The 24532-nt window shown below is 63.6% G+C and overlaps 4 protein-coding genes across 14 annotated transcripts in view; 3 read left to right on the forward strand and 1 right to left on the reverse strand.

Annotated features, from left to right (window-relative positions):
• Positions 1-2620, reverse strand: part of SIK3 (SIK family kinase 3) — an 88581-nt gene extending 85961 nt beyond the window's left edge. For 3 of the 4 annotated variants that reach the window (XM_063354990.1, XM_063354988.1, XM_063354989.1), the window contains exon 1: positions 2400-2619. In XM_063354990.1, coding sequence (XP_063211060.1) covers positions 2400-2594 — 195 coding nt within the window. In that variant the 5' untranslated portion in view covers positions 2595-2619. Of the gene's footprint in view, positions 1-2399 lie in introns of all 4 variants that reach the window. The other variant, XM_063354987.1, reaches the window with a different exon arrangement.
• Positions 2621-2793: 173 nt separating this feature from the next.
• Positions 2794-11476, forward strand: PAFAH1B2 (platelet activating factor acetylhydrolase 1b catalytic subunit 2). 2 transcript variants are annotated; one of them, XM_063355279.1, is made up of 6 exons: positions 2794-2945; positions 4137-4224; positions 4986-5075; positions 5557-5673; positions 6579-6701; positions 7335-11476. In XM_063355279.1, exons 2-6 carry the CDS (start codon positions 4144-4146, stop codon positions 7611-7613), a joined length of 690 nt encoding a protein of 229 aa, XP_063211349.1. In that variant the 5' UTR covers positions 2794-2945; positions 4137-4143; the 3' UTR covers positions 7614-11476. The 2 variants fall into 2 exon arrangements, with proteins under 2 accessions (XP_063211349.1, XP_063211347.1); XM_063355277.1 differs by lacking the exon at positions 2794-2945 and adding an exon at positions 3084-3228.
• A 1851-nt stretch (positions 11477-13327) lies between these two features.
• Positions 13328-20684, forward strand: SIDT2 (SID1 transmembrane family member 2). Of its 7 annotated transcripts, none has more exons than XM_063355448.1 (28): positions 13328-13995; positions 14206-14327; positions 14451-14612; positions 14697-14742; positions 14837-14938; positions 15017-15100; positions 15229-15340; positions 15487-15552; positions 15666-15759; positions 15853-15908; positions 16019-16207; positions 16360-16431; positions 16515-16589; positions 16831-16893; positions 17297-17418; positions 17504-17577; positions 17672-17738; positions 17903-17976; positions 18096-18219; positions 18310-18427; positions 18502-18638; positions 18716-18824; positions 18914-18990; positions 19102-19148; positions 19468-19573; positions 19670-19780; positions 19869-19982; positions 20066-20684. In XM_063355448.1, exons 1-28 carry the CDS (start codon positions 13795-13797, stop codon positions 20126-20128), a joined length of 2787 nt encoding a protein of 928 aa, XP_063211518.1. In that variant the 5' UTR covers positions 13328-13794; the 3' UTR covers positions 20129-20684. The 7 variants fall into 7 exon arrangements, 6 of the variants coding, with proteins under 6 accessions (XP_063211518.1, XP_063211519.1, XP_063211522.1 ...); XM_063355451.1 differs by having other exon boundaries at positions 13332-13995; positions 16196-16207; XR_010073667.1 differs by lacking the exon at positions 20066-20684 and having other exon boundaries at positions 18914-18983; positions 19869-19898.
• A 758-nt stretch (positions 20685-21442) lies between these two features.
• TAGLN (transgelin) lies at positions 21443-24460 on the forward strand. Its single transcript, XM_063355458.1, has 5 exons — positions 21443-21569; positions 22952-23151; positions 23242-23419; positions 23511-23613; positions 23848-24460. The coding sequence occupies exons 2-5, from the start codon at positions 22972-22974 to the stop codon at positions 23987-23989; spliced, it is 603 nt and encodes a 200-aa protein (XP_063211528.1). The 5' UTR covers positions 21443-21569; positions 22952-22971; the 3' UTR covers positions 23990-24460.
• The last annotated feature ends 72 nt before the right edge of the window (positions 24461-24532 follow it).

Raw genomic sequence — 24532 nt, forward strand, 5'->3', positions numbered from 1 at the left:
TTTAATCCAAGAACAGGCACCGAAATATTCTCTGCTTTTCTTTTTTAGGGAAAAGGGGACGCAGGCCAGGAACGCTCAAGCTGTTATCTTCAGATGTCATGTCAAAGTCCGCTTGACCTGGTAAACGTCCATAGGAAAGGAAAACAGAATGCCTCATCAGCAGACCACCTTTAAATCCAGGAGCAGCCGTGAACACAAATCTTCATAGCTACTAATTTCACCTTCTTGAAAAGGTGTAAAGAGACAGGGTACAATATATTTTTAAGCTCACGCAGACGTTGGCGCTGGAATTCCTTTTGAGACATCTTATGAGCGCAGTTCCCAAGGAGGGGCCGTGACGAGCAAACCAGCTTTTCTCTGACACGGGGTCAAGTTTGTGCAGGGATTTGGTGGCTATATTTGAACGCTGCCCGATTCTTCTACGCAACTACTACTGGAAGAGATCACCTCGGGAAGGGGCTGCCAGCACGCTCAGCAACTGGGCTACGTTTGCATCTCGCGATCAAAGAATTCTTTCAGATCCCTGAATGGGACCATTTTGCCAAGGCTTTACTGTCTTCTAAGTCATTTCCATTAGGTCAAACTATTAAAAGTATTACCGTGACAAAAACAAGCTCTCGGTAGCATTATTTTGTATTCCCGCTGCCATTGAAAGAAGCCTTCCCATACAGATTGGCCCTTTCCAAGGCATTTTATACCAATGCCTCCCGTCAAACCTCATGAGTCCCAGAGCTCGAAACAAGCAGCTCCTCTCTCCTTCCCCACTCCTCTCCCAGAGTCAGTAGTGACGGCCCCACCAGCGAAGGAAAAGTACTGAAACAACAGTGCTCGGGGTTGGCAGGCAAAAATGATCCAGTCGCTCGCACTCCTCTTCATGGGCTGGGATTTGGAAGGAAACCTGACCTCAGAGTCAAGAACGCTTCCAGGTCAAGTTTCAGCTCCCAGCTCTTCCAGCTCAGCCCTGCAGGCAGCGGCACGGCCAAGCAGGCGGCAGTTGCCCCAGCACAGGTACTTCCCCAGGCTCCAAGAGCACTGGGAGTTGGGAGGGATTGAATCTCCTCCCCGCAGCAGCACAGGGAAACCTGCGAGCACACCAAAACCCACCACTGCAGTGCCTCCCACACGCCACTAGGCTCGGTGGCAACTACCAAATCCACCATCCCACCAGCACCAAAAGAGCTTCCTAAAGGCAACAAACCACCCTTCGTCACGACAAGCGTAAACTGCGGTTTAGCAAAGCGTGAGTTTTTCAAGCTTAGCACCCTCTTCCATCATCCACAAACACCACGTGATGTCCAGCCTTGGCCCTGTCAACATTGAATGGGATTTCCAGACAAAATTTGTTTGTGTTTTGCCATCCTTCAGGAAAAAAAACAAAACAACTACTTCCATGCAAAAGAGGGTCTCCGCTTTGGTATCTTGCAAACCCCAGAGTTATCACCGCTCAAAAGAAGCCCTGACTCAAGGAGGGGGGGCTGAAAACAGGAACAAAACTGGTAACTACAGGAGTTCGAAGCACCTGAGCTTATTGCCCCTGCTCCTATCAGGAAGATTCAGCTTTATGGGGGGAAAAGCAACGGCCGAGCCCCGCACAGAACAACAGCAGCAGCCCAAGTGCAGGTCAGATTGCAGCACTTGAAGGCACGGAAAGAGCCGTCCGTTCATACAAGACGGGCAAAGGTAACCCCATTCGGAAAAGAACCGTCCAGGAGGTGTGAAGTAACTGATTTTTAGACGGCCCCTGAAATTAATTTTACTTAGTTACCTGGGCAAAAAGCCAGAGTTTGGACAAATGAAAGCAACTGTGGATTTCTGCTGCCGGGTTTGTGCTCCCCTTTGAGTGCAACCCAACAACCCAACTCTGGCAATTGACAAGAGCAAAGGGGAGCCCAGGAGCCAACGCCGCCGCCGCGGCCTCCACCTGCGGGGCTACCGAGGCGTTGCTGGGGTAGCCCGGGGCAGGGCAGTCGCGGGGGCGAGCAGGGTTTCGTCGAGGCCTCTGTGCTCCCAGCCCCGCTCCCAGCCCCGTTTTCCACCACCGCGCTTTCTGGAGCAGCCCTCGGTATGGCCACCAGCAGCCGGGCATGTGCGGCAAGACGGAGCACGGCAAGAATCGCGACGGCTGCGGCGACGTTCCCCTTCCTGCGGGATCTCCGGGGGCTGGCGGAGGCCGGCCCGGGAACGAAGCCCGACCTGCAGCCACCTGCGGACCGGAGCCCGCAGCGAGCCCCCGCCGGGCGGCCCCGGGAGGCCCCAGCAGCGCCGTTCCTCCCCCGGCCCGGCGCCGGCGCCCTTCACGCCGGGCGGCATCCCCGCCTCGCCGCCCCCCCGGCCGCTCCGCCTCCGCCCGGGCCCCGCCGGGGCTAAACCCCGCCGCCAGGCCCGGCCGCCCCCCTCACCTTGGCCCGGGTCACCAGGTGGGTGGCCAGCTTGACGACGGCGAAGTTGCCCTTGCCGATGGTCCGCTCGATCTCGTAGTAGCCGATGCGGGCGGGCCCGGGGGGCCGCGGGGGCGGCGGGGCCGGGGGCAGCCGCGGGGCCGGAGGGGGCCCCCCCGCGCCGCTCGCCGCCGCCGCCGCTGCAGCCGCCGCCATCTTGTAGCGAGGAGCAGCCCGCCCCCCCCCTCGGGGCTGCGGCACCGCGTGAGCTCATCGGCGGGAGGGGCGGGCGGGCGGCTGCCATGGCAACGCCGGGGGGAGGGCGGGGCGGGCCCCGTGACGCACGGCGCCGCCGTGACGCGCCCCGCGCGTCACCGCCCGCCCGCCGCTCCCCATTGGCCGGGCGGGGCGGGGAGGGCGCCCCCGCGCGGAGGGCGCGGAACGCGGCGGGTTTGGGCCGAAACCCGACAGAAAAGGGCAACGCGGAGGGGAGGAGCGGTCACCGGTGGCGTCACGCCTCGTCCCTGGCGGCTCGCTGGCGTCACTCCGGCCACCCCCTCCACCGAGGTGGGCGGGGGACGGGGGGTCGCATCGCCGGCCGCACAGTGACGTCACGGCCGGGGGGATGGCGTCACGACGGGGGGCCTCGCGGGAGGGCGCCCCCTAGGGGTTAGCGGGGCGGCCGAGCGCCGGGCGGGACTTCCGACAGCGCGGCCGGAAGCGGCGGGGGTGTGGCCCGCGCGCGGCCGGTCGGCGGAAGCGGAAGCGGCTTCGGCGCAGGCGCGGTGGGAGCCCGGGCCGAGGGGAGGGAGGTGCCCGCCATGGAGTCGCGGGGGGAGCCGCAGCCGCCGTGAGTCCGCGGGGTCGGGGCCGGAGCCGGGCGGGGGCCGGCCCCCGGCCGGGGCAGTGGCGGCCGCCGCCGCGCCATCCCGCCCCGCCGCCCTCCTCCGCCGGCCGCGGAGTGGTGAGGCCCGGGGCGGGCCGCGCCCCGCGGCGGGGCTGGCGCAGGGCTGTGGGGGCTTCTCCGCCCGGGTGGGGCGGCGGGGAGCCGCCCTTATAAAGCCTACCCCGCCGTGATTTCCGCCCGGGGGCGGAGGGGGGGCGCGGCTGTCACCTTTCCTCCTAAAAAAGGCGGATTCCGGTTGCAGCCCGTCGCCCCGATGTCGTGGCGGCCGCGGTTTTCTGCAGCCCCAGGCGCACGGCCTGGCTCGGGAAGGGAGGGCTGGGCTTTGCTGCGGCGCCGGGGAGAGTTACCCTGCCGCCCGAGGCTCTTCCCGGTCGCGATCCCCCGGGATCAGCCCCGCTGTGGTGCGCTGTCCCCTGAAGCCAGATAATCCACCCGGCCCGCGCAGCTCAGGGGTTGTAAGCTGGATATCTGGATACTAATAGGGGCTAATCCTCAGACTATTAGCGTTTATTATTATGTTATTAAAGCCTGGCGTAGCTGAGGTGTGCTTCTGCTGAGCATCCTCCGAAACGAGCTTTTCTTTCCTTTTTATAACGTTGTATTCGCGTGCCTAATTGTCCGGTCAGTAGATGGCTTCAGGAGGACGGTCTGCAGAGTCGATCTGGCAGACGTGCGTGGAATGAAATGTATTTAGTTGTCAGCCAGAAGTCAACACGCGTAGGAATAGGCATGAATTGTCCATTGTGAATGTCAGGAAGTGCAGCGGTTTCTGGCCAGCCAGCCTTTTTCCCCAGTGCTACCACGCTGCGATAGCCGCTGAAAGTAGCTCGTCTGAAATGTTCTTTCCGCAGGAACAGAATGAGCCAGGGGGGCTCAAACCCAGCCGCAGTTCCACACGCCGCTGAAGACATTCAGGGAGATGACCGGTGGATGTCACAGGTGAGGCCGGGAGGGACGGTGGTCGCAGGAGGCTGCATCCTCTCTACAGGGGGGGCTGCTGCTAGGTAAGATCTGCACCCAAAAGATCTCCCTGTCTGGCCACATTTCTGACCCTGAGGTCATAACAGCTCTGCTGTCCCAAAGCTGACAGGTTCTCGGTATGTTTCTGTCTTGTCATGACAAAGCAAGGCAAAAAGCAGTGTTCTTGCGTGACCTGAAAGCTGCCCCGTGAAGCCATTTCAGAAAGTACTCCTGTTGGCCCATGAGCCGGGAGAAATGGCCAACCCCTTTGTTAAAGTGCAAAGCAGCGCTTCCCAGCCTGTGTCTCAGCGAGGCAGTGACAAAGCTGAAAACAGCAGAGGCAGAGTGCCTGGGCTGCCCATCCCTTGCTGCGGCGCTTCCTTCTAGACAGGGAGAAATAGCCAGAGGGTACTCGCTGCAGTGACTAACCGTTAATTTCTCTGTTCTGTAGTTGTTGAACGTAATGGGTGTCTGACAGGTTCATGGGTTTACGTACGTGTAGCACGTAGAGCGGAGGAGATGCTGCTCTTACCGGAGACGAGATTGCTGCTGGGGTCTGTGTAGTCAGGAGGAGTGTCCAGCGGCACACGGGTTAACGCAGAGAAGGGCGTTGGAGGGAATGGCACCTTTGGGCAGCAGGGGAAACTGGTTGGGCAACTGTCCCTTTCTGTCCTGCAGCAGAGATACCGATGAGGAGCTATCCATCGGTGGGACCTTACCTTGCTGCTTTCTTTTAACAGCACAACAGATTTGTCTTGGACTGCAAAGACAAGGAGCCCGACGTGCTCTTCGTGGGTGACTCCATGGTGCAGTTGCTGCAGCAGTATGAGGTATTGTTGAAGAAAGGAGGGTGGTGGGGTTATAGGAATTAGAGTGTTTCTCTCTCGTATCCACTCCACCGTGGTGACAACTGAGCAGCTTTGTTCTGCAAGAGCCACTTCCGTTTTTTCCAGTTCTGTTAGCTGGTGATGAAAAGGATTTCTTCAGGTCATAGATGCCTTCTTCAGAAGGTTCTTAGGGAGGCTAGGGACACGGTGGTCTGCAGCAGATCCAGCACTCTCTGTGTCTCTGACGAGTTGGTCAAGTAGCTGCTCGGGAGCGCTTCCCCTTCCTTTGCACCAGGACGGAGTGCTTGAACATCAGCAACTCCAGCTCTTTCTGTGTCCTCTGTTTAAGTGCCCTTTGTGGAAGTGAGTTTTCGGAGGAAGTCTCACAGCTCCTCTCGGTGTCCTTGAAGACATCACTTGCCTGTGTAGTATCTTTCATGATCAGGATGCTGCTCTGAAACAGCAAATTGATTTCTGATTGCAGATATGGCGAGAGCTCTTCTCACCACTTCATGCATTGAATTTTGGGATTGGTGGAGACACCACAGGACATGTTCTATGGAGACTGAAGAACGGTGAACTGGAGAACATTAAACCGAAGGTATAAGCAGAAAACCAAACCAGGCAGCCCTGTGCTGACTTAGGGGAAACTTCAGTGCTTGAGTGGCGCAGAACTGAGCGAGCTGTTAGCAGAACTTTTTGTTTGAGCAAGCCTTGGCGTTGAGTGTGCATCAGGCATTGAAATGTCTTTGGCTAAACCAGGAGGTTACGCTGCTGAATATGCAAATTGGAAGGCGTCATCAATAAATAGGGGCGTCCTTCGAGTCCTAGCAAAAATGTTGATCAGGCCTGTGACTTACTGCATCTGGGTGTTGTTTGGAGTTGCAGCCTGTCTCTCAGGCCTGAGATGCATTCTCGGCCTGCAGAAAGGGATGATGAACTATCCGATAAAGAGTTAGCAAAGATGTCCAGGCTGTGTGGTGAAGATCAGCTTCCCAGCCTGCGCCGCCAGCTGCAGCCCCCTTGCCAGCAGCTTTACTGAAAGCAGTAGACAGTGCATACCCCGGGTCGGGAGGCAGTCTCGCTTGTATTCCAGCCTGCTATTTAACAGTTTACAGTCCTGTGAAGTAAACAGCAGAGCAGTACAGCTGTCCCTGCCTATTACGCTATACTGTACAAATGTACATACCTTCTTTTTGACCAACGTAGGCTCCTGCAAGTACGCTGGCCAGGAGGCTCTGAAGTGGGGTGGGCTCAGGCATCTCTTAGGCTGACCAGAAAAGCTTTGGTAGTACCAGTTCCTCATCTGAACTGAGGGCCAAAACAAGATGCTATTCAGAAACTGTTGTAACTGACAGCTGAGAGCTCTTGCAGTCTGGGTTTAGCTTTAAGCCTGACTCTGTGTAGCGCGCTGGTCGCAAGTGATGTTTACTTGGGGTTTTCAGGGTCAGCAAGCCTCGCAGCACTCGTCCTGAAAAAGCTGCAAACGTTTCTTTCTCCTTGTAGGTCATTGTTGTTTGGGTTGGAACAAATAATCATGAAAACACAGCAGAAGAAGTAGCAGGTGGAATCGAGGCTATCGTGCGCCTGATAAACACTCAGCAGCCACAGGCCAAAGTTATTGTACTGGTACGTCTCTTGGAGCGCTGTGAAAACAAACCGCTCGGAGGTAGCCCCGTGTTCTCTGTACCGTGCCTCTGCCACGCAGGGAGTTACTGATCGTTACGGGGGAGGGCAGTCGCTTGATTTATCTCCTGCTTTCTGCGTGCCTCCCCTCCTTCGCTTGGCTTTGCAGAAGTTGTCCTTTCAGCCCCTCCAGAGATGGGTGTAACCACTCCCGTCAGCGGTATCGCTGTCCCACTTAGAAATGTTGTCAAAGAAGTCCCGCGAGGGGAAAAAAGGTGCCCGGATCAGAGCTGGGACTGGAAGTCCTGGTTGGCTTCCTTGTCTTGGCAGGGTAGCCGCTGCCTCGCCTGTCGAGAAGCTGGGCAAAGGCATTCAGTACACTGCTGAAAGCTTTTCCGAAGAGCACAACTGATACATTAATGGGGGGAAAAGAAAAAACAGCAAGGAGGTGCTGTGCCAGTTGTGCTTGTAGCTGCATTTCAAATTAGGTCTGAATGGACAAAGTCTGATTCAAGGGATGAGTTCCTCTTGTCACAGACATCTTAAATCTTGAAAGGCAGCCTGAATTGGAAGGGAAAGCGGGCACTGTTATGCCATCAAATTTGTATGAAGCTCTTTTTTACCTCCTCGTGCCAGGGCCTGCTACCTCGTGGAGAGAAGCCAAACCCGCTGCGGCAGAAGAATGCCAAGGTGAACCATCTGCTAAAAGCCTCGCTCCCCAAACTGCCCAACGTTCAGCTGCTGGACGTGGACGTCGGCTTCGTGCACTCAGATGGCACCATCTCGTACCACGACATGTTTGATTTCCTGCACCTGACAGGAGGGGGCTACGCAAAGATCTGCAAACCCCTCCATGAACTGATCATGCAGCTGCTGGAGGAGACCCCCGAGGAGAAACGAGCTGCCCTGGCCTGAGTAGCCGATGTCGGCGTTAACAGCATCATCCAGCCCATCAGATCAGTTCTGTCACTGGCACTACAGAATCCTTCTTTCTTAAAGCACTTTCCATTGTAGAATGTTACCGGATGTTCGTACCTAGTGTTTTGAGGGGGAAGGCTAATGTTTAACTGGTCTTGTACATATGAGGGCCGGCTTGGTTGGTTTTATTGCAGGAGGAGATTAGCTGAAGAAGAGTTTTACTTTTAAACCATTCCTCATTTAAACCGAGAACAGGACTGTCACTCTGTGCCCCTCTCATGTCTTGTTGCTCTGTGGTTGTCCTAGAACCCTCGTAGCCTGTCTCTGACGGCCCGCGCACAGCTCCTGGCTCACCGCTCCTGGCTGTAGGGATTGTGCTCTGTGTATTAGCCTGTGAACAAGAATCACATTCCACTTGCAAAAGCCAGAACAGATGCATTTTTCCAAACTCGGTCCCACCTTTTAAAGTTTTTTTGGGGTTGTTTTTTGTGGCTCGTTTTTCTTTTTCCTGGGGGGGTTTAAGTGACACGTGTTGCTTTCTCACTCCTCCTTTCTGAAGCAGCATGAAACTGGAATTCAGAAATGTAAAGAAACAGTTAACCGAACTGGTGTAACACTCCCAGGTGCTTGTTCTTGTGCTTATTTCACCATGCCCACTAGCCGGGACACCTTCCTCCCCCGTAGCTTTCCCTGGGGGCAGTCTCGTTCAGGTGCTGCTGGCTGTCCTGTTCTCTGCTCCTGTCTGTGTGTGGTGTCGCTGGCTTTTAACAGTTGCTCAGTTGAGGATTTTAATTATCCAGTAAACACCGCGCAAGGCAGTCGCTTCCTCGCTACTCTAGAGCTGACATTTCATTCCTCCGAGATGCCTGTGCCGCAGGGCTCTTTGCAGTGCTGTTTGTTGTTCTTTTCGGTTTTTTTAAGTAAGACTGTTACATCCTTTTTTTCTAAAGGAAGCCCATATGAATAGCCCCTGTCTGCAAGGCCTAAATCAGTCCGAAGCTTTACAGATTCCAAGGTGTATATTTCTTTATTGCTTCTGTTTTACTTGTATAAACATTTTATTCGAGCAACTACAGCCTGTTGCAGTAAAAAGCGAAGTCAAGGCGTAGCTTTTCCTGCCCTGGACGCTGCTCCTCGCCTCTAGCCAAGGGAGCCGGAGGGGCAGGTGCCCTCCTACAGGGGCTGCCACTAGGTGGGATTTTGGTTTGGTTGGTTTTTTTGTTACGAGGTCTGGTTGTAGTCTACTATGATCGTATGAAAACAGCCTTTCGTTTAAAAAGTGAAAGGTTCTCTTTTTCAGAAAGAAACCGGTTTGGACCCGAAAGGCAGAGCCCTAGATGACTAGATAACTCTACTTGCAAATCAAACCATTTTAAACAAAGTCTGTTCCTCCTTGGCTTACCTGCCGGAGTCGGAGCTCGGCGGTGCTGTGCAGACCTCGTCGCGGTTTGCGCTACGGTCGCTGGCCGAGAGCCGCCGCCGCAGGTCTCTGCGCTCCTGCCCCGGTGAGCGGGATGTGCGGTCACCGGGCTCGGCTCGGCAGGTAAACCGGAGAGGAACGGATAGCTTTTCAGCGGGCCCTTCGTACCGTGTCCCGAGTGAGGGGTGTTTTGGTGTCCAGGTTGCTTGCTGTGCCCTGCTGCAATGAAGTACATAGGTACTGTATATAGTCTGTCTGCCCTTTTTTATAATAAAGGGTGCTGGTGTTTAATGCAGTCTATAACCTAGCATTAAGGAATACTTTAATGTCCCCACTACATTCCCCTCTTCCTGTAGATTTGATCATAGCAGGATTTCTGCCTGGATTGCATGCATAGTGTGTGTTTTGTTTCCAGTATATGTGATCTACACACAGATGAAGGAAAGATGAAGCGTTCCACTTGCCAGGATCAGAAGTAGGAAGTTTCGGAGTGCCGCGGTAGAGGAGGGATTAGGGTCCTACCCCCACAAACCAGACTAGGGACGCGCTGCTCCCCGAGGCTCGCTCGGCCTCTGCGCTCTGGAGCTCCGCTGCCTTGCAGGATGGGCTTTAAGGGATTGCGCTTCCGATAAGATGCTTGCTGGAGAAGCTGGGGCAAGGGAGAGTGGAAAATGAAAGATGAAAAATAGGCTGCAGTGGAGGATTCCTAGGGGAAGGACCTATCCCACCCCCCGTGCACCCCTTTAGGGAGGCAGGATAAGACACGTTCTGCTCCCGGTGAGCTTTTCGGGTTTCTAGGCTTGTGTGAAAAGGCAGTGTGGTAGTTTCACCTCTGCGTCTCTGCTTCCCTCGCCGCTGTCGCTGCTTTTGGCTGAAGCGATGCTAACCAGGAATGTACTCTCCAGTAAAAAGCCCTGACTCCTCAGCTCGGCACCCGTGCTGCCGGGGCTGTGCTGGGCTGTGAGTCAGCCCCTCTTGGCAGGGTGCCGAGTGGACCGAGAGGTTTGGCAGGCCCCGGAGCCTCGGCAGCGTGACCGGGGGCGGCTCTGCTTAGGCTTGGCGTGCCGAGGTGCCACGCGCTCTGCTTGGTTCAGTGCTCACTGCCCTCCTCCTCTGCTCCCGTAACCATCTCAGGTGCTGCCGGCACCGCGTAAAGAACACGAGGCTTCCTCTCCGCTCAGGCTTCAGCTCTGCTTGTCGCTGCCTAGTAAGAAACTGTCCCGCTCACAGCTGCGAGGTTTTGTGGGAGGGCAAGGAGGGGTTCTCCCTGACCTAGTACTAAAAACCGAGCGCCTCGTCACAAGACGTGTAGAAAAGCTTTGGCTCCAGCTCTGGGTGACCGACGTCCCTTGGGGTTGGGGCCGGGCTCCCCCTGCCCGGCCAGCGGGAGCCGTGTCACTGTTAAGGGCTGGCTGGGAAAGAACCGGCCTTGGGGGGCTTCCCCCCTCCCTAAAGAACCCGGCTGCATTTGTCAGCTCTGTGCCGGAGCCTGCTGTCTCGCCTGCATGAGCACTGCCAGTTTCGTATTTATCGCGGCAGAGAAAAACAAAAGATGTGAAAGGACAGAAAGAGTCTCTTGTAACTGGCCGGGGGGACGGGAGGATGGCCGCAGGAGGGGACCTGCCAGGAGGAAAGCCCGTGCCATCCGCCTCCCCCTGCGCTGCCCTGCCTGCAGGCGCTGCCCGCTCACCGCCCTGAGCCTTCCCGGGGCCAAAAATTGTGATTCTGCTTTGGTAAAAATGCATCGGCTGGTAGAACTCACTCTGTTAATGCATATTTCGATATAAATGTCAATGTTTCACCCCACCGTGTTGCAGTGTGTGTGTGTGTGCGCCCAGGCGCCCGCGTCTCTCCTTCCCTCTCTGTGTTGGTGACTCGTTCTGTTCCGTTCCTGCGGGGCCGGGGAGCTGCTGCCCCACACCGAGCTGCCGAACCAGCCTCCCGCCAGCCTTCCCTGCCAAGGGGCTTCAGAGTGGACCCTCACTCCTCGCTTAATCTCTGTTCTTCTCCCCGCTCTGCTGGGGGGCTTTTTGTTTGTTTTTCCTCTCCTTTCACCGTGCAGAGCTCAGATCCTGTCCCCAGCCCTGTAAGCAAGGTTCCGCAGGTAAAGGTAACTGGTATTTTGGCCCTCGACGGGACACCAGCTTGTATTTGGTTTGTCTTTAATAGCCCTAAAGTGAACAGGGAAAGCGCATCACCACGCAACACAACTTACAGTCATCCCAGCGGAGGCGGTAACTCGAGTTCCAACAGCAGTTTAGGAGTCGGTCGGAGTTCTGCTTCTAGCTCCTGCATGGGCGTCCGTCTGTCCCCGAGCAAGTCGTTCCATCTGCTGTCAGCGTCACCACCCGTAACCTGGAAACAATGTGCAGACTCTGAAAAGTGCTTTGGGATCCTCGGTGAGAGGACCTATAGAAATAAAGTGCACAATAGCAGCAGCGCTCTTGTCTCCTTACATTTGTCCCGCAGGGAACAGAGGGAAACCGCCCGCAGAGGTCTTGGATGCCAGTTGCAGGCTAGAAAACGGCTTTCTACGAGATTACACGGGGCTGAGCCGTTTTGGCGGGGGATTTAAAACCAAAACCCCCAATCGCAGACACAGAAAACATGATCTAATGGCACAAAACCCTCAGAGAGAGGAATGTCAGCGGGAAGCTCCTCGGCAGCCAGGACGGGGGGTGTTTGAGGGATGTGCACTAAAATGCTGCACAGCTTCGCTCCTGCTTCCCCAATGACCGCAGCCACGGAAAAAACTTCAAATTACTTTTAATTCCTTCAGTCTCTAGAGACGAAGTGCACTGCAAGAGGGAAGGGAGGCTGCGGGAGCCCCTGGGCAGAAATCCGGAGGGGAGCGTGGGAAGGGAAAAGGTGCCTTGATGTGCTGTACCTCACCTGGCAGTGAATTTCTCCATGTCCCCACGGGCATTGGTGGGCACTGGTGACAGGCTGGACCAGTGGCTTGGGCGGGTGTCCGGAGAGGTGCCTCTGGCCAGAGCAGGGCGGGGGGCCCTGGCCAGGGAGGAGTCCCCGAGCCCTGCGCCGCAGAGGGAGGATGGCATCCGGCGGCGAGCCAGGGCTGGTCGCGGCTCCTGCATCGCACACCCCATGATTACCGCAGCAGCTCATCCAGCCGGATGGGGCGGCCGCAGCGAGCCCTCCGAGCCTGCTACTGGGAGCAGGGGGGTGGCACCCTCCCGTCAGTGCCGCGGCCAGCTTGGGTTGCTGGCGGGGGCAGCAGGTGGCTGCCACATCTTGGTGCGTGACAACCCCATGAACAAGGCCACCATAAACACCTCTCAATGCTGCCGGCCGCAGGGGCGGACATGGCGCTGGGGCTGTGGAGGCCTCGCTCGCTTCCCGCCCCCTCCCCAGGCTGGGGGCCCGGCGGGTGGGACGGGCCCTTGTCCCATCAGAGGGGCTCAGGCAGCACCTGCGTGACCTGCGGGCAGCTGTCCCTGGACACTGCCCCATGGAGCCGGGGTTCCCCTGTGGGGTGGGGGCTCCCTAATGGGGAAGGGGCTTCCCCTGTGGGGTCCCCTACGGAGCAGGGACTTCCCCTATGGGGTCCTATATGGGACAGGGGCTTTGCTATGGTGTCCCATATGGGGCAGGGACATCCCCTAAGGGATTTGGGCTCCCCTATGGGGTCCCTTATGGGGCAGAGGCTCCCCTAAGGAGCAGGGGCTTCCCCTGTGGGGTCCTATATGGGACAGTGGCTCCCCTATGGGATGGAGCTTCCCCTGTGGAGTCCCATATGGGGCAGGGGCTCCCTCCCTATGGAGGAGAGGCTTCTCCTATGGGGCCCGTATGAGGCAGGGGCTCCCCTATGGAGCAGGGGCTTCCCCCAGGGGGTCCCAGAGGGGGCAGGAGCTACCCTATGGAGCAGGGGCTCCCCTATGGGGGGAGCTTCCCCTATGGGGTCCTATACGGGACAGCGGCTCCCCTGTGGGGTCCTATATGGGACAGGGGCTGCCCTACGGAGCCCGCGCGTCCTCTATGGGGTCCATATGGGTCAGGGACTTCCCTATGGAGCAGGGGCTTGCCCTAGGGGGTCCCAGAGCGGGCAGGGGCTTCCTTGTGGAGCAGGGGCTTGCCCTATAGGGCCCTATATGGGGCAGGGGCTCCCCGACGGGGCACAGGCTTCCCCTAGAGGGTCCCTAAGGAGCGGGGGCTTCCCCTCTGGGGTCCCACAGGGGCCGGGGGGGCCGAGGGGAGCCGGTCCCCCCCGGGCAGGGGCCGCGCGCGCCCCGGCACCGCCCGCCGCCGCCGCGTCACTTCCCCGCCCGGCTGCTTTCACGTGTGACGCCGCGTGACGTCACCGCCGGCCCGTGTTTACAGCCGCCTGCGGACCCGGGGGGTACAAAGTACCGGCACCGGGAACCGGGCACCGGCATCGGGCACCGGGACGGGCATCGGCACCGGGACGGGCATCGGCACCGGCACCGGGCAGCGGCATCGGGCACCGGCACCGGCAGCGGCAGCGGCAGCACCGCCGGGCTCCAGCCCCGGGCACCGGCAGCAGAACCGGGTACCGCCCGCGGACACCGGCACCGCCGCCCGGGTTCTCCCCGCAGCGCCCGCCCCGATCGCCACCGGGCTCGGCAGCGGGGCTCGCCATGGGGCAGGGCGCCCGGACGCGCCCCGGCTGACCGTCCCGGACCGTCCCGTCCCGTCCCGTCCCGTCCCGTCCCGACCCGCCCCGGCGGACCTTGGCCGGAGCGGAGCGTGGCGGCGGGCGCGGCCGGGGATGCTGGCGGGATGGCGAGCGCCGGGGCGGCCGCGCTGGCCCGGGCGCTGCTGGCCTGGGCGCTGGTGGCCCTGCCGCTCGCCCTGCCCCAGCCCCACGGGCGCCGGAAGGTGGTGGAGAAGGAGGCCAGCTTCGACACCACCTACGCCGACTGGGTGGACGCCGACCTGCTCAACATCTACGCCTTCAACCACAGCGTCCGGAGGAACTGGGTGAGCCGGCGGGGCGGCCAGAGCGGGTGACCCTTCCCCGGGGTCCCCCGGAGCTTTGGGGTGTGGCGGGGGGGACGGCGGCAGCCCGCGGTCCCCACGGCGGGGAGGCATCCTCTGCCACGAGAGCCGAGCAAAGTCCAGCCACCGGGGCCGAGCCCGCAGCGGCCGGTGCTCCCTGGCCGACGCCTCGCCTTCCCGCTCTCCCCGCAGACGGAGGGGGTGCGCGTGTCGGTGAACGTCCTCTCCGACCACAAGGACTTGCCCGTCCTCTTCGTGGTGAGGCAGAAGGAGGCGGTGGTCTCCTTCCAGGTGCCGCTCATCCTCCGGGGACTGTGAGTACTGGCGGGGTGGGTTTTGCCCCCCGTGCCCGGCCGAGCCGCGAGGGCCGGCGCACGGGCAGGGGTCCCGGCGGGCTGGCTGGGGGCGGTGGGCGCAGCGCAGCTCTGCTCACCCAGGTATCAGCGGAAATACGCGTACCAGGAGGTGAGCCGCACGCTCTGCCAGCCCCAGACCAAGGCGGAGGTGGAGACCCAGCACTTCTACGTGGACGTCTCCACGCTGTCCCTCAACGCCTCCTACCAGCTGCGGGTCACCCGGGTGGAGAACTTCGTGCTGCGGTGAGGGGAGCCCCGTGCCCCCGTCCCCCCACCCTGCCTGCCCGCTCCCCTCGCCAGCCGTCATCTTTCCCGTGCTCTTTGCAGGACGAACGAACGGTTCGGCTTCAACGCCACGGCCGCTCAGCCGCAGGTGAGGAGGAGCTGGCGTGGCATGGGCGAGGGTCTGTGCCCAGGGAGGGGAGCGTGGCCACCGTGGCAGTGACAGGCCCTTTTTATCCCCCCAGTATTTCAAGTATGAGTTCCCCGAGGGAGTGGACTCGGTGGTCGTGAAGGTGACCTCGGCCATGGCCTTCCCCTGCTCCGTCATCTCCATCCAGGACATCCTGGTAGGTCTGGGTGGTGGGACCTCCATCCGGGTGACCCGGGATGCCCGGTGGGGGCTGACGCCCCCTCTGCCCCCGCAGTGCCCCGTCTACGACTTGGACAACAACGTGGCCTTCATCGGGATGTACCAGACCATGACGAAGAAGGCGGCCATCACGGTGCAGGTGGGCACGGGGCTGTGCTGTGGGGCTCAGCCCCCCGAGGGAGTCCCGGCTGCGTGGGGCAGCGTGGGAGACCCCCGGCTGGGCTCCGCTGACCCCCACTTCTCACCCCCCTGCGACGGCCGACGCAGAAGAAGGATTTCCCCAGCAACAGCTTCTACGTGGTGGTGGTGGTGAAGACGGAGGATGAGGCGTGCGGGGGGGCTTTGCCCTACTACCCCCTCTCCAAACATGCCTCCCCAGGTACGCCCGGGGGACGAGGCTGAGGATGAGGAGGAGGGCGGCATCGCAGCGGGCTGAGCCCCCCACCCAGCAGAGGAGGGGGAAGGACTCCCAGGTCCCCTCCGAGCCGGGCGGCCGGGCTGACCGCCCCCCATGCCTTCTTCCAGATGAGCCCGTGGATCAGCACAACCGGCAGAAGATGCTGGAGGTGATGGTGTCGCCCGCCATAACCTGTAAGCCCAGGAGGGGCCGTTCGGGGCCGGGGGGTGCTGGGCTCTGCAGGGGACCCCGCGGCAGGTCCCCGGGGCTGCCGCTCGCCCTGAGGGCTTGTCCCGGCTCTGCGCAGCGGAGGCCTATGTCAGCAGCGTGCTTTTCTGCCTGGGCATCTTCCTCTCCTTCTACGTCCTCACACTGGTCATTGCCTGCTGGGAGAGCTGCCGGTGAGTGCCCGGGCACCCTGTCCCCTCCGGGTGCTGAGCCCGTGGGTGCTGTGCCATCACCACAGCCCTGCTCACGGCCGCTTCCCTCGGCAGGCAGCAGAAGAGGAAGGGGCTCCTGGCAGCCATGGACTCGCCCAGCCTGGACACAGGTTAGGGGCTGGGGGCAGCAGCCGGCAGCAGCAGCGCGCAGCGGAGCTGCCTGGGGGATTCCCGGTTATTTTGCCCTCTCGAGCCCGTGGCAAAGCCCTCGGTTCTGCAGGAGTTCCCCACTGTCCCCCTGGGCCTCACTTGTCCCCCGTCTCCCCGGGGACAAAAGGAGGACCGGGATGTCCCGGGGCTCGGGCTTCGCTGCTCTGGGGCTGGCAGGGCTGCGCTGGGGCTTGGGCGTCTCACCAAGTCTGTCTCTCTCTTTCCACGGCTTTCCGGGGACTCCCAGCATCTCTACTGGGTAGGTGCCAGCCTCTGCTCTGTCCTCGGCTGCGAGCGAGCTCCCGTGCCAGCGCAGGGGCGCGGGGTGCTGCTCTGTGCCAGACGGCCCTGCGGTGCCCTGCGTGCCCCGGGAGGCTGCCAGCAGCCGACGGGGACCCTCCTGTCTTGCAGGGCATGCCCGCAGCATCCCCGACTCCTTCCTGGGCCGTGCTCCCTACGACAGCTACGGTTACGGCTCCTTCGGTGAGTGCCGCGCGCCTTCCCTCCCCTCCCCTCCCCGCCTGCTCTGGGGCGGCCGTGCCCACCCCTTCTGCCCGTCCTTGCAGGCAACGGTTCCTCCAGCAGCGCCGAGGGCGTCACAGACAGCATGGGCTCGGCAGAAGTCTCCTATGGCTACGTGGGTGAGTCCCGGGGCAGCTGGCGCGGCCGCAGCCCAGCGGAGCTGGGGTGCCGGGGCAATGCTGCGCCGCCGGGAGCATCCCGACTCTGCCCCTCGCCGTCTCCCGGGATCCCGGGATGCCAGCCCCTCCGTGCAAGCCGGCAGCAGGGGCTCCAGTGGCGCTGGCGGGACGGACACGTGCCGGGGAGCACGCCGGGGCTCGGCCCCGCTCCTGCTCCAGTAACTCTCGCTTTCCTTTGAAGGGCAGGAGCAGTTCAAGCGGCGCACGCCCTCCGCCCCGATGAGGCCGCTGAGCATTGCCATGGGTAGAGGCTGGTACCGGGCAGGGACGGGCCAATCAAGCCAAAATCTGCCCTGCCCCAGGCTTGCTCCCGGGGCGCTGAGCATCTCTGCTCCCTCCTCCCTCCCTCGGAGCCCAGGCAGCGCTCGAGGGGCTGCAGGGCAGGGGGAGGACATGGTCCTCCTGGTCCCCCTGCCGTCCCCAGCCCGGCAGGACCCTGGGGGGCAGGGGCTCGGGGCGATGCTCGCCTGTGCGTGTCCCCGGGGCAGGGTCAGTGCAGGGGTCCGCATGGAGCTGGAGCCCATCCCCGGTGCCAGTTGGCAGGGAGGCAGCCAAGCGGTTAATTGGGGGTGATTGGGGTCCCGCGGGGTGGGCGCTGAGGGGGGGCTCGGCCACGGGCTCTGCTGACCGCCCCGGCTCACCCGCAGGGGAGCGGTCGCTGGAGAACGTGGCCGGCCGGCCGCGCCTGGACTCTCTCAGCTCCATCGAGGAGGATGACTACGACACGCTGGCCGACATTGACTACGACAAGAATGTCATCCGCACCAAGGTGCGTCCCGCCCCGTGCCCCCCCCGCCCTCGCCGGCTGCTCCCCGCCGGCCGGGGCGAGCCCTTCCACCTGCCTCTCCTTCCAGCAATACCTCTGCGTGGCCGACCTGGCCCGCAAGGACAAGCGGGTGCTGCGGAAGAAGTACCAGATCTACTTCTGGTGAGTGGGGGGCAGCGGGGATGGGGGGCACAGATCAGTGTCCCCACCCAGGGCGAGCGGTGGGGACCCCCTGACGCCCCCCTGCGTCTCCCAGGAACATCGCCACCATCGCTGTCTTCTACGCCCTCCCCGTCGTCCAGCTCGTCATCACCTACCAGACGGTAAGTGGGGCCACGGTGGCGGCACATGGGGCTCCTGGGCGTGCTGGGGGCTGCCGTCCCCAACCGTGTCCCCCAGCTGTGATGGGGACATGCCTGCGCCCCGTGTGTCCCCCCATGTCCCCGTGTCCCACCGTCTCCTGCTCTCATGGTGTCCCCCTGCGCAGGTTGTGAACGTCACAGGCAACCAGGACATCTGCTACTACAACTTTCTGTGCGCCCACCCGCTGGGGAACCTCAGGTGGGTTCAGGGTGGGCGGAGGGCGGCTGGGGGTCCCCCACAAGCAGGGCAGGGCTGGGGCGGGGCCACGGGGAGGGAGAGGGGTCCGCAGCACCCACGTCCGGACTGTCCCCTCGCAGCGCCTTCAACAACATCCTCAGCAACCTGGGCTACGTCCTGCTGGGCTTGCTCTTCCTGCTCATCATCCTGCAGCGGGAGATCAACTACAACCGGGCCCTCATGCGCAACGACGCCAACGCCCTGGTAGGGGACTAAGGGACGGGTGGCCGCTGGGCTACGTGCCCTGGGGGGTGTTTTGGCCACCCAGCACCCCAACTCCCCTCCACTCCCCAGGAGTGCGGCATCCCCAAGCACTTCGGGCTCTTCTACGCCATGGGCACCGCGCTGATGATGGAGGGGCTGCTCAGCGCCTGCTACCACGTCTGCCCCAACTACACCAACTTCCAGTTCGGTGAGTGCCCCTCTGGCCCCCACTGCCCGCCCCGGGGCCCCCCCGTCCCCGCTGACCACTCCCTGTCCCCGCAGACACCTCCTTCATGTACATGATCGCGGGGCTCTGCATGCTGAAGCTCTACCAGAAACGCCACCCAGACATCAACGCCAGCGCCTACAGCGCCTACGCCTGCCTGGCCCTCGTCATCTTCTTCTCCGTCATCGGCGTGGTGAGCACGGCGGGTGCCGGTGGAGGGGGGGACGCGGCCGGTCGCCCCCCCTGCCTACCACCCTGCTTGCCCCCCAGGTCTTCGGCAAGGGGAACACAGCCTTCTGGATCGTCTTCTCCGTCATCCACATCGTGGCCACCCTGCTGCTGAGCACCCAGCTCTACTACATGGGCCGCTGGAAGCTGGGTGAGCCGGGGGGGGCACCGCCGTGAGCAGGGCGGGCGGGGGGCAGCGTGGCGGAACGCCCCCCGGCACCGCCTCTCCTCTCCCCGCAGACTCGGGCATCCTGCGCAGGATCCTGCACGTGCTGTACACGGACTGCATCCGGCAGTGCAGCGGGCCCATGTACGTGGTGAGTGCTGGCACCGTGGCTCGCGGCACCGGGGGTCCCCGGCTCTGCCGAGACCCCGCCGGGCAGCGCTGCCCCCGCCCGCCCCTCACAGCCCCCCCTCACCCTTCGCAGGATCGGATGGTGCTCCTGGTCATGGGAAACATCATCAACTGGTCGCTGTAAGTGCGGAGCTGGGGGCAGGCAGACCCCACGCCACTCCCCCCGGCCCAGCGCTCCCCCTCCCCGCTGCCCCCACACCACCCTCCCGCGGCCGACCCCCCCTGGCTGCAGTCCCCCTGGACCTCAGCGGGGCTGAGGACTGCCAGCTCATGACAGCTGTGAGCCGAGCAGGGCAGGTCCCCCCCGTCGCTGCGGCAGCGCCGGTGTCCCCACGCTCTGTCTCCCGGCGTGTGTGGGGGATAGCGGGGTGCATGGGCACGGCGGGTGGGGGGACCCCCCGGGCTGCGCTGACCCCACAGCCGGTCCCTGCCTCCCCAGCGCTGCCTACGGCCTCATTGTCCGCCCCAATGACTTCGCTTCCTACCTGCTGGCCATCGGCATCTGCAACCTCCTCCTCTACTTTGCCTTCTACATCATCATGAAGGTGCGAACCAAGGGGGGCTGCGTGCCCGGCGGGGGGGGCAGGGATGGGCACCCCTGCCAGCTCCTGCCCGCACATCGACCCTGGCCTCTCCCGCAGCTCCGCAGCGGCGAGCGCATCAAGCTCATCCCCTTGCTCTGCATCGTCGGCACCTCGGTGGTCTGGGGCTTCGCCCTCTTCTTCTTCTTCCAGGGGCTCAGCACCTGGCAGGTGAGGGGGGGGTGGCGCGGCGTGGCTCACTGGGGCAGGCGGGGTGGCCGCGGGCCGGCGCGGTGATGGCTGGCCCTGTCCCTGCCAGAAAACGCCGGCCGAGTCGCGGGAGCACAACCGTGACTGCATCCTGCTCGACTTCTTCGACGACCACGACATCTGGCACTTCCTCTCCTCCATCGCCATGTTCGGCTCCTTCCTGGTAGGTGCTGGCTGCTGCTGTCGCGGCTGCCCGCTGCCCGGCCCCCCCCGGCTCACCGGGTCCCCGCTGCCTTCCCTCCGCAGGTGCTGCTGACGCTGGACGATGACCTGGACTGCGTCCAGCGGGACAAGATCTACGTCTTCTAGGGACCCCACAGCCGCCCGCTGCCCTGGGGCTGTGCCAAACGCCCGGACCCCCCGGGGCGGTGCATGCCCCTGGGGAGGGACGCCCGTGCTGCGGGTCCCGCCAGCCGCTCCGTCCCCCCTCCCCAAGCAGCCCGGGGGTCCCGGTGCACCTTCTCCCTATCGGCCAGGTCCCTCCTTGTAGACGAAAGCGGGGTTGGGGGGCCGCTGGGGCAACCGTCCTCGGTGGCAAGTGACACTGGAAAATGTGCTGCTGCTGCTCCGCGTGCCTGTGGTGCGGGGGGGGCCGGGGCGAGCGCCGTGCCAGCAGCCCCGCGGCCCCCCGAGCAGGCGGGCACGGGTCTCTCTTAGTGCCTGAGTCGTATGGGTGGGAGGTGGGGGCGCGCGCGGTGGCGACGGCGGCAATGCCAGGAGAGGCCCCACTCGCCTCTCCTTCAGCATCCCGGGGGGGTGTCGGCCGCTGCGTGCCCCCCCGCCGCTGCCCCCCACCGAGGCTGCCATGTGCCCTTCGTGCGCGGGTCTGCTGGGAAGGGACTCGCATTAAAGTGTCTGCACTTTGCCCGTGCCTCCTGCCTCCTGCCTGGGAGCGCGGGGGTCCCCGGGGGTAGCGGGGGGTGGGCTCTGCCCTGCTGGGCTGCCGCCGGGCGTCAGCCACGCTCAGCTGTGGCACCGTCTCCTCCTTCACACCGGGATTTCGGGAGAAGAAGCAGCGCTGCTGCTGCTGCCCTCCTGCCCCGGAGACCCCCTCTGCGGCGCGGGGGCTGCCGGGGGGAGGTCTGCGGGATGCGGGGGGGCTGGCAGCCCCAGGGGGGGTTAGGGATGCCCAGGGAGGTCCCGCTTCATGGGCAGCGAGGGTCCTGGGGGGCTGGGGCTCCCCGTGGCATCCCAGCCCGGGGGGACGGCTGCTGCGTGCCCCGCCGTGCCCTGGGCCAGCCGAAGGGGCTGGTGGCCGGCCGGGGCAGGGGGAATCCCGGGGATGCCCGGGCGCGATGCCCACAGGGCGCCCGCGGCCTCGCTGCCCTGGGGCACGCCGTGGGCTGCGGGTACCCTCCCGGCTGCCGTGCCCCTGCAGCCGCTCCCCGGCAGTGAGCACACGGGGAAACCAGCCATGAAGTCAGGGCAGAAACCCTCGGCGGCCGGGCGAGCGCCTGGCTATAAAAGGACTTAGTCCATCAGCCCCCGAAGCCGCTGGGGCGGAGGCACGCGGGGAATGCTCGGGCACGGGCCTGAGTCGCTGCTTTTCGGATCTTTCCCCAAATATGGTGCCTGGGCCGGAGTCCCGCTGCGCTGCGGGGCTGGAGGGAGGGCTGGGGGGGGCTGGCCCCCGCGCTGGGCTGACATCACTGTCCCGGCACCGGCCTTTTAGCACAGGCTCGGCCTCCTAACTGTGCAGTGTGCCGGCTCCGCGCAGAGCATCGCCCCGCGCCTCCCTGAGCAGCCGCTTGTAAGTCCTGCTGCGGGGGGGGGCAGCGGGGAGGGTGCCCGGGGTGGGGACCCAGCCTCTGGCATCGGGGTGCTGCTCCCCGGGATGGGGACCGTGTGCCTGGGATGGCGATGCTGCTCCCGGGACTGCCATCCTGCTTCCCGGGTGGGGATTCTCCTCCTCCGATCGGGATGCTGCTCCCCGGGGAGGGGATGCTGCTCCCTGGATGGGGGCGACGCTCCTCGGATTGCAACGCTGCTCCCCGGAGGACCGTCGGGCTCCCCAGGAGGGGAAGGCGCTGCTGGGACTGGGGACGCTGCCAGGGGCTCTGGGCTGCTCCTGCTCCTCAGGACCCCGTGGCCGTCGGGGCCGCGTGGCTCCGGGATCAGCCCCGCGGTGGCCAGAGGGGCCGTCCAGGGCTCAGTGTGGGGCTCAGGGTAGCGTGGAGGCTCCAGCCCCCGCTTGCCCATTTCTGCTCTGTGCTTTGGGAGATGGGCGTGGGGCCAGTGGGTCTGGGGGCAGGTGGTGGCCAGCAGGCACTGCCTGGTGGCCGAGGGAGCCGTGACCAGTGAGGATGGGGTCTGCGTGTGGTCCCCCTGTGCCGGGCTGGGCCAGGGCATGGGGGTGGCTGGCTGTGGCATCGCTGGACGTGCCTGGCAGTGCTCAGGACTTGGGCAGAGGCTGCCCGGGGGGCTCTGGGATACCCCTGCGTGACCCACAGGGCTCGTGGGTACCCCCGCATCGCCGGCAGCAAGCAGGGTCAGCATCCTCTGCTGCACCGAGCTGTGCCAGGTCTCAAGAGCCCGTCCTGGAGGACCAGGCGCATCTGCCCAGTGGTCAGGCTGTGGACGCGGGGACTGGGGACACGGCTCCGTGACGGCACAGCCCCGGCTTAACGCCAAGCAGGGGAGCTGTGCGGGGAGGAGCAAAGCCAGCTGCGCCGAGGGCTTGGCTGCCGGCTCCCACCGCCTCTCCCTCCTGGCATCCTCCCAGCAGCCCCCGGCCCTGGCCGCAGCCAGCTACCTGCCATCGTTGCCCACAGCATGCCCTTAGAAGGGCACGGGCACGGCTCCCACCGCCCTCCTGCCTCCCCTGCGCTCCTCCCCGCCACCAGGACCTGCCGCGCCGAGGCCACACCATGGCCACCCCGCCATGCCACAGCCACCCAGCCCTGCCATGGCGGCCTCGCCACCCGGAGCCCTCTGCTCTGCAGCCCTGAGGGGGGAAAACGTGCCCGGACGGAGCTGAAGGGCCGTTGTGTGGCAAGGGAAGAGCCTGGAGAAGGGCACGTCCCCGCTGCACCAAGGCGTGAGGTGGATGCCACGGGGCGCTGGGGTGGCTGCGGCGTTCCCGGGCAGGGTGACAGCGTCTCCACAGCCTGACGGTGCCCGTCCCGCCGCCAGGTCTCCCACCCACCTCAGACATGGCGAACAAGGGTCCGGCGTATGGCATGAGCCGGGACGTCCAGTCCAAGATCGAGAAGAAGTACGACGACGAGCTGGAGGACCGGCTGGTGGAGTGGATCGTGGCGCAGTGTGGGGCCGCGGTGGGTCGTCCTGAGCGGGGCCGCCTGGGCTTCCAGGTCTGGCTGAAGAACGGCATCGTAAGTGGGGGCTGGGTGGGCAAGCAGCGGGGAGCTCCGCGGCCGGCGGCGTGTGCGGCGCGGTGAGCCCGGCCTCTGCTCTGCCCGCAGGTCCTCAGCCGGCTGGTGAACAGCCTCTACCCCGACGGCTCCAAGCCCGTCAAGATCCCCGACACCCCCCCCACCATGGTCTTCAAGCAGATGGAGCAGATCGCCCAGTTCCTCAAGGCGGCCGAAGACTACGGCGTGGTCAAGACGGACGTGTTCCAGACCGTCGACCTCTTTGAAGGTGCGGGAGGGTGGGTGGGGGGCAGCCGGCGCTGGGGGGGGGCCGGGGCTGCTGCGCCGTGCCCGTCCTCACACCCCTTGTCCCTCGGCAGCCAAGGACATGGCGGCGGTGCAGAGGACGCTGATGGCCCTGGGGAGCCTGGCGGTCACCAAGAACGACGGGAACTACCATGGGGACCCCAACTGGTTCATGAAGTAAGTGGGGGAGCACGGCCCTGGGCGTGGGGCCACCCCCCGCCCCATGTCTGCCCGAAACGGGCTCTTCCCGCTGCCTGGCAGAGCCCCGGAGCACACGGCTGCGGGATGCCGAGCTTCCAGCTGGGGACCCCCTGGGGGAATGGGGGCTGCTGGGCACCCCGGGGACGGGGACGAGGGTCCGGCCGGCCGGGGGGGCGCGGGTGCCCCATGGCCTCTCCTTCCGCCCCGCAGGAAAGCGCAGGAGCACAAGCGGGAGTTCACCGAGAGCCAGCTGAAGGAGGGCAAGAACGTCATCGGCTTACAGATGGGGAGCAACAAGGGGGCGTCACAGGCGGGGATGAGCTACGGCCGGCCCCGGCAGATCATCAGCTAGGCAGCCCCCCTCGCCGCCCCCCAGCCCTCCCAGCCGGGACCTCCGTCTTCGCTCCCCCCGGCCCAGCGCGCCGCAGCAGCCGCCCCAGCACCGGCGGCCGCCACCGCCCCTCACCGATTGGTATTTATTGAGAAGAAAACGCCAGCCAGCCCAAAGCGACCCTGCAGCGCAGCCAAGGGCAGCACCCGCCCAGCCTCGCGCCGTGCCCCGGGCAGCCTGTCCCCTCCGGCCTCGCACGCCCCGCTGCACCCCCGCCAGCCGGTCCCGCTCCCGCCGCGCTCGCCGGCACCCGTGGGTGCCCCGCCGCCCTCCCCGGGATGGCGGGTGGGAAGGTCCCGGCCCCCGGAGCCACCCCGCAGCCCCCCACGAGCCCCGCACCACCGCCGCAGAGATCCTTGCGAACGGGGAGGAAAGAGAATTTGCCTCGGTTTTGTACTTCGTTTTTGTCAAAATTAAAAGGTTATTCATCTAGCGCCGCCTGACGAGATTTCTTCCCGCCTACCCCTGGCTAGCGGGGCCGGGAAAGCCGAAGCCACCCTCCGT

This window comes from Chroicocephalus ridibundus, chromosome 18, assembly GCF_963924245.1.
Source record: "Chroicocephalus ridibundus chromosome 18, bChrRid1.1, whole genome shotgun sequence".
Lineage (NCBI taxonomy): Eukaryota > Metazoa > Chordata > Aves > Charadriiformes > Laridae > Chroicocephalus > Chroicocephalus ridibundus.

Excerpts from the sequence above, each read along its gene's own strand:
- PAFAH1B2 (XM_063355277.1), top strand. The coding sequence starts at position 3,200 with ATGGAGTCGCGGGGGGAGCCGCAGCCGCC. Across the intron at positions 5,674-6,578 it reads TGGAGAACATTAAACCGAAG|GTCATTGTTGTTTGGGTTGG; the intron begins GTATAAGCAGAA and ends TTCTCCTTGTAG. Across the intron at positions 6,702-7,334 it reads AGGCCAAAGTTATTGTACTG|GGCCTGCTACCTCGTGGAGA; the intron begins GTACGTCTCTTG and ends TCCTCGTGCCAG.
- SIDT2 (XM_063355448.1), top strand. The coding sequence starts at position 13,795 with ATGGCGAGCGCCGGGGCGGCCGCGCTGGCCCGGGCGCTGCTGGCCTGG. Across the intron at positions 17,578-17,671 it reads AAGTACCAGATCTACTTCTG|GAACATCGCCACCATCGCTG; the intron begins GTGAGTGGGGGG and ends TGCGTCTCCCAG. Across the intron at positions 19,149-19,467 it reads AACATCATCAACTGGTCGCT|CGCTGCCTACGGCCTCATTG; the intron begins GTAAGTGCGGAG and ends CTGCCTCCCCAG.
- TAGLN (XM_063355458.1), top strand. The coding sequence starts at position 22,972 with ATGGCGAACAAGGGTCCGGCGTATGGCATGAGCCGGGACGTCCAGTCC. Across the intron at positions 23,152-23,241 it reads TCTGGCTGAAGAACGGCATC|GTCCTCAGCCGGCTGGTGAA; the intron begins GTAAGTGGGGGC and ends CTCTGCCCGCAG. Across the intron at positions 23,614-23,847 it reads GACCCCAACTGGTTCATGAA|GAAAGCGCAGGAGCACAAGC; the intron begins GTAAGTGGGGGA and ends TCCGCCCCGCAG.